The sequence below is a fragment of the Mandrillus leucophaeus genome, unplaced genomic scaffold (assembly GCF_000951045.1).
Source record: "Mandrillus leucophaeus isolate KB7577 unplaced genomic scaffold, Mleu.le_1.0 Scaffold36, whole genome shotgun sequence".
Classification (NCBI taxonomy): domain Eukaryota; kingdom Metazoa; phylum Chordata; class Mammalia; order Primates; family Cercopithecidae; genus Mandrillus; species Mandrillus leucophaeus.
The window spans coordinates 3794059-3800976 of NW_012103809.1; the positions used below are offsets into that span (position 1 = coordinate 3794059).

Sequence of the window (6918 nt, forward strand, 5' to 3'; positions counted from 1 at the left end):
CTGGCACGGGCTCGCGGCTCCCGGCAAAAACCCGTCCGACTGGCTGGGCCACTCCCGCCTGACGCCCCCCCAGATGACACGACTAGCTCTCCAGGCGTGCTGCCTTTGCCAGTCTACCCGCCAGGTTGTCAGAACAGGCGGCACCTCGTCTTCTGCGTGTCCCTGCAGAGCCCCGGCACAATCAGACTGCCCCAAGCCAACTCCGAAACCCGAAATCCCCGCTCCGGCACTTGCCCGCCGCCGCCAAAGTTGTGGAAACAGCTTTGACTTTGTTCTCCTCTCTCTCTCCTTTCTCATCTTTTTTGCCTCGCTTACACACGCATTCACACTTGCCCCCACAGGATCTCTCTATGGGTGCAAGTTCATCCCCCACCTAGCCACCCACCCCACCCAGTCGGCGCCTAGAGCCGCTCGGAGGTTCGGACCCCGCCCGCCGAGAGCGCCCACACCTGGAGCTGGGTTTCGGCCTCTGCGAAAGTGAAATGCCCGAGCCTCCAGCCAAAGCCCAGACCAGTACAGTATGAACTGTCCTATGAGACTGAGGGGCTCAGTTTCATTCCTCCTTGCCCGCAAAGCTCGCCCCCAGCCTCGAAAACAAAGCTACTGGTCTGACGCGGGGTCCCTGCGCCCCTCCCCCAGCGCGACAGGGCCCACCAGAGAAGAACCGGCACCCGTGGGATGTCACCCCGTCCCCATCTACCGGGATGGGGGGCCTGAAAGGAGAAAGATTTAAAACAGTCTTCAGAAAGAAAAGGGAGGAGGGAGCGGGTGACACATCGTTCACATAAACCCAATTTCTGGTTTCCAGTGAAGTCAGGATCTCCGCCCCTGCGCCTGCACACCTCCTGCCTAACATTCTCAGCTCCAAATGCTAAAAACTAAGGGGGGGAAAAAAACCCAGCAAAAGTTGGGACTGCCACCTATTTATTTAGGGAATCTCCAGCCCTACACACCCCAACCCCGCTCTCGGATTCATTGCTCATTTCAGTGATGGCTGTAACCGTTCCCAGCGCCTCCTGCGGGTGGACCGGTAGCGCTAGGGTCTCCCTTGCCGCCTCAAGAAGGCGAGCTCAGGGGACTCTAGGTTTTAAAATGGGTTCCAAAGCGGCGCGCTCTGTCGGCCCAGCGGGCTCGCGGCACCAGAGGTGGTCCGCAGCCGCGCAAGGATTCCCACGGTCGTTCTGGGCTGGTGCAGAAGCTGGTGCTCCAGTACCCAGCGGCCAGCAGGCTCGGCGAGGCACATCTCCCCACCCCACCCCCACACACCCCCGTGGAGTGCGGCGATCCTGTAGCTTAGAGGGAGAAGCTACTTAGAACTTCTTGAACCACAGAGGATCTGGAGCGAGCCCCGCAGCTGGAAAGGGTGGTGTTAAGTTGAACCCGCTTACAGTAAGATGCAGCCCAGATCACAGCGAAGTGTGGGGGCCCGTCTCTAAAGCCGAGAAGGGAACCGCTTTAGAAAGTGGCGTGGGGGGAAGAAAGAAAGAATGAATGAATGAATAGAAAGAAGAAGGAATATTAAAGATCGGAGAGGAAGTTGAAGAGAGAAGAGTTTTCTCTTTCCTTTCTGTTCCTGGTGACTTGGGCCCTCAGAATCTCGATGAGGATAACACGAGGAGTGCACAGGCAAGTGCCCAGTGGCCAGCAATTGCTTCAAAAGCCCATGTTCTTCTCTTCGCCCCACTCTTAGGCACAGCAAAATTGGTCAGAAAGGGGAGTAAAGTGGGACACGGGCTTCAAAGTAGGGAAACCAAAGAAGGGAGCATCCACGTCCTCCCTCTCCAGCTTCTCCCCCGCGTTCTTCGGGCGAATCCGAGGGGCGGGCGCTGCGCTGGGGAAAGTTTGTCCCACCCGCGTTTCGCAGCTGGTTGCAAGGAGAGGAGGAGGAGAGGGAGGGTCGAGCTCGGAGCCTGTGGGCGCAGGGATGATCGAGCCGGCGTCGCGCTTACCTCGCAGTCCTCGTACTTGATATTATCTGTCAATTTCCAAAGCATTTTCATGGATCGGCGTGAACGGATATGCCCCTCTCCGTCTCGCACACAAGTGGAGCTACTCTCTGGGTAAGCGCAAAGTGCTGGCTGCCGGCGGTGAGCGCAGGAGGAGGAGGAGGGAGAAGAGGTGGAGGAGGAGAAGGAGGAGGGCGAGGAGGAGGGCAAGGAGGAGGAGGAGGAGGGCGAGGAGGAAGAGGAGGGCGAGGAGGAGGAGGGCGAGGAGAAGGGCGAGGAGGAGGAGAGAAGGGAAAGAGCTCCCGTGTGCGCTCGGAGATCTCCCTCTAATGGTAGAAACTTTTCCCTTTTCCAGCTCTTTACCAACAGCCTAATCGCCTCATTAGCATATCAACAATAGTCCAATTGCTCGCCAGTACCACAATCTGCCGCCGGCCGCTCCGACACAGGTATAAAGGCCTCTCTACGCCGCGAACTTGCTTCTAGAGCGCACTCTAGCCTGCGAACTGATAAAACCTTCCTTGAGCTCCGCCGCGAGCCCCTGTCCCAGCACCACCTCTCTTACCCCAATTCCGCCACATTCCCCTTCCTTTCTCTCTCCGCTTCCTTTTCTCCAGAGATGCCTTCTGCAAAGCCCGGCACTGCTCAAAGTCCAAGCCGCCGCGCCTGGGGCCCGGCTTCTAGCACTTCTCCCTTAACCCTACTACCGCGATCCAAGCTGCCCTTTTGGCCCCGTGCAATTTTATTAGAAATCATTATCCCTTTCGCAATTAAACATAACCACCAAACCAAGACCGGGGAAGTCACTCCAAAATTTTTGCCCAACAAGGGATCGCCTCCGCTTGCGGCAGCCACCCCCTCGGGCCGCAGCGCCTTGGGAGTTTTATTGGCTTTGAGCTTTCCCCCAGGTCGGAGATTCTGCCAAGCGACTCCGGTGGCTCTGCTGGGGTTTGCAATCCCTTAATTGCGGCGTGTAAAATAAAAGTTGTACCCTGAAGAGGTTACTTGACAGATCCGGGGGTTAAACAATTTTCTTTCCGTTTGTGTGAAGCTAGGGCCAACTGACAGTTCAACTTGGTGTTCAGGCTAAGGTTTCCTAGGTGCGACTTGGACACGAATACAGAACTCGTATGGAACTGCACACCCGCTTCTGAAGTTGAGCCGAAATACAGACATGTGTGTGCCTGCAAGTCTAGATACCGTCTCATGCATGCATCAAAATAAATCACCGGGAACCGACTCTTAGCTGTGTTAATCTGCTCTAGTTTTCCCAAGATTCCCCTTTTTAATTAAAGCAGGGAGAGTTCCTTCATGATTTGGTGATGCTACTAACGCAGGCGTACTCGCGAGGCAGAGCCCGGCTGCCGCGCAACCTGGAGGCCTGGGAGCCACCTCCTCGTCCAGATTGGTCAGTCCGGGCTTTTGGACTCCTCACAGGAGCCTGCTGGCTCCTCCGGGGCTTTTATCCCTTTCGTTTTTGGGATTTTTTTTAAGTAAGAAAAAAGAAAAGAAAAGAAAAGGACCTAATGTGACACTATGAAATACAGAGTAATTAATTTTCCTGGCTGAGCTTCCTCGTTTGTCCTCCAAAAGAAAGTTACCTCTGTCTTTTCTCTCTGCTGTATGTGCAAACTCCTTAACTACACTAGGTCCCACCTCAGAGTTGCTCCAGTAAGGACCTTTGATTCATCTGGGCTTGTTTCTCGAAAACCTCCAGGCCTCCCAGGTTTCCACCGGGAGTCCCTAAAAGGGGATGGGAACTGTGGCAGATGAGAGCATTTCCACACAGGTGGAAGGAAGGCAGGAGCTGGGAGAACTCCCCATTCCACCCAAAGCTGCAGAAGGGGAATTCTCCCTCCAAACACCCCAGCGAACTCCCCAAACCTAGCAGAGTAGGCAGAAGGCTCCAAAAAGCTAAGGAGAAGCCAGAGCTGGCAAGGGGCCTCAGAGCCCCCAGGGAGCCCTCCCCATGCTCTGGGCGCTCCCTAGCCCCACCTGAACTGAGCACAATCCCTCGGCTGAACCGGACTGGAGGCTTGGCGCCGCCCTCCATCCAGAAAATGGTCGACTTTCCAGGGCTAGACCCTACAGGGCGGTCCCAGCCTGTCGCCAGTGCAGTGGTTTGAAGTCAGGATCTGGGCTGCCAGGGGCACCGACACCCTCCCAGCAGCAGCCACAGCCTGAGCAGGCCAAATCCTAGGCCTGAGAGCATGGGTTTTTACACTTCGTAGACGTCGCCGCGGTGTGCGTAAGGGAACTCCAAGTTTCGCTTTCTTGCCCTCTGCGAGCTTGGGAAGGCCGCACTCCATCCTCTGCAACCCCATTTCAACCCCCTTCCCACGTCCCCGCTGCCCTGCGCAGGACAGATCTCCGGCTCCGCACCCGCCGGGGATGCTAAACTGTTGTTGTATTCCCGCTGAGGGCGCCATTGAGGTGCAGATTGGGACCTGCGGACTCTGGACTGCTGCCCCCGGTGTAGACGCTGATGAAAGGCCCGGGCGAGCGCCAGGGTCGCCTCTGGAGCCAGCCGAGCTGCATTTGTGCCAGCGTCATTACCACGCTAAGTCGCTTCATTGCATGTCAATGCTCTGGCAGGGCCAGAACCCCGGGACAGCAGCGCCAGGCCTGGGGTTGGGCGTCGGAGATCCAGGCCTGATGTGAGGGCCATAAAAAGGGCGTCGGGGGGAACAGGGAGTATTTGTGTGAGAGACAGAGTAACAAAGAGAAAGAGACAGTGAGAGGCCACAATGACTCTATTTTCTCCGATTGCCAATGCCCAGTGGGAGCCGGGAGTCCAACAGGCCCAGCCCAGCAGATTCGGCCCCTCCGGGCCCCAAATTCGCTCGCCCCACCCGAGATCCAGGCCTCCAGCCACTTGCCTAACTGAGCCCGCAGGAGCCAGGCCCGCGGCTCCCTCCTTCCTCCTCCTGCGGCAGTCTCGCGGCTTTCAAACCTTAGTGGAACCCACAGAAGGCCCAGTCCCAGGTCAAAGCTACTCAACAGGCACCTTCTCACTGCCTAGGAGTTCTCCAGCGAAATTCACTGGAATTTGAGGAGAAAACCCTAAGACTGCTACGAAAGGACTCCCCTAGTCTTCAGCCTCCAAATAAGAGAGTTAGGAAGGGCCTTCAGCCCACAGGGGCAGGGAGGGAGAGGTGTGGATTCCCGGATTTGCGTCCTTAAACCACAGGTTCGTCTAACCTCGCGGATGAAATACCATTTAGTGAGGATTAACTAGGGGGAAGAATATAAAAGAGTTCACTCTTGATAAAAGTAATAAATACAAGGGAAAAAAGTACAGAACGCAAAAGGCCTTTCTTTCTCCAACTCCAGGTAGCTTAGTGAAGACTGCACTTCTCAGAACTTTACTTTTACTGGCCTAAATCTGAAACAAGAGAAAGAACTCGACCAGGAGTAGCAAGGCCTGAGATTTTTTTTTAGGAGGGGGGGAAGTTCAGGGCATTAGATTCGAATTGTCCCCCCGGGCTTTTGGGCACACAGAATCTCACCCTAACCAGGCCTCTTGGTTGGGGCGAAAACAGGGCCTCGCTGTTCTGATGATGAAATCGGCGACAGGCAGAGCCTTTTACCGCCACCAACCTGGCCAGAGCCGTACTGTTTCCCGAAGGGAAAATGTCTGGAAGTTGGACGAAGGGCGCGGGACAAATGCTTCCTTGGCCGGGATCGGAATCCCGGGCCCAGGAAGGACAGGAGCCAAACCTTGGACCCCTTGGCGTGCTCGCGGCCTAGCAGGGCCAAGTTCCGCAGGCATTGGTTTTGGCAAATTCGCGACCCCCCTGCCTCCTCACCCACCATTCACACACTCCGTCATCTGTAGCCCAGGCGGCAAAAACCCATTTCAGGAAGTGGAGAGAGTTGGTAGCTAAACTTCGGGCAAACTTTTTATCTCCCAAAGAAACATGTTGCCTCCGCGACCCAGTCATCCGGCCCCCTTTCCATTCTTCATACATTCTACATCTCCCGAAACCTGGGGGTACCAAGAGAGACAGGTGCACCAGAACCTGTCCAACACTCCACGCTGGGGTCTAGGGTGAGGCCGCAGGCGCAGGGGGCTGGAAACCTTCACCGCCGCGCACCGCAACCCCAGGCCTGCGTCCTCCCCCCTTCCGAAATAGTCATCCTCCCAAGTTCCTGCTCGAGGTGGGAGGGGGTGGGGGAACCGGCCACAGCACAAACCACAAGTGACCCACCAGGCCACCTGTGGAGCGTGCGCCGGACTTTCCCGGGCGCCGGGCCCCGCGGGCGGCGCGCTTTGCCCCCAGCACCGCAGCCGCTGCCTGCGCTCGTTTTTCCTGTCTTCGCTGTCTCCTGGGAGCTCTCCTGGGCGCTGCCACGCGCGCTTCACCTACGACTCCCGTGCCCTGGGCCACGGCGCTTCCTTTCCTCCTCCCCACTCCGGCCCCCTCCCCTACTCCACCTCCGCCCACCTCAGCCCCAGCCAAGGCAAACCCCCCGTACCTGCCAGTCCCCCATTTTGGCAAGTATGGACATCGCGGCTCGGCGCTCCTGGCGACTGGTCCCCGCCGGGCATGGGCTGGAGGGCTCGGCCGGGCCCGCTCCCTGGAATCGCTTAGGCAAATCCTCCTTTTTTACCTGCTCACCAACATCTCACCTGGTCATAAAGAGCTGGGTTGCTACCTGCCGACGCATGCGCGCTAGCCCAGGAATTCACTCCGCCAGCTGCAGTCCCAGCGCCTCACGGAGCTGACCTGGGAAGTGATGGATTTATAGCCGCGGCAATCTTGCCATCAGCTCCAGCTTTTCCCAACAGCCCCAACCCGCTTTCCCGGTCAGTCCCTGGCCCGGGAACCGAAGCGGACTGACTGCTGGATGTGCTGGGTGCGATGCGAGTGTGAGTGTGTTTTGGCACTCCAGTGGTAGGGGCATCGACAAGCTCGACCCCTGGCTCCCCTCCCCTCGGAACTTTCGAGTTGGGGGAGTCTCCACTCCC

At 57.4% G+C, this 6918-nt stretch overlaps 1 protein-coding gene across 2 annotated transcripts in view; it reads right to left on the bottom strand.

The window, feature by feature from the left end:
* The window catches only part of TFAP2A (transcription factor AP-2 alpha (activating enhancer binding protein 2 alpha)), a 22163-nt gene extending 15517 nt beyond the window's left edge, over nt 1-6646 (bottom strand). Inside the window, exon 1 of one of the 2 annotated variants that reach the window (XM_011989637.1) lies at nt 6426-6646. In XM_011989637.1, the coding sequence (XP_011845027.1) occupies nt 6426-6458 (33 nt within the window). In that variant the 5' untranslated portion in view covers nt 6459-6646. Of the gene's footprint in view, nt 1-1949; nt 2258-6425 lie in introns of those variants that run through there. The other variant, XM_011989636.1, reaches the window with a different exon arrangement.
* Between the last annotated feature and the right edge of the window lie 272 nt (nt 6647-6918).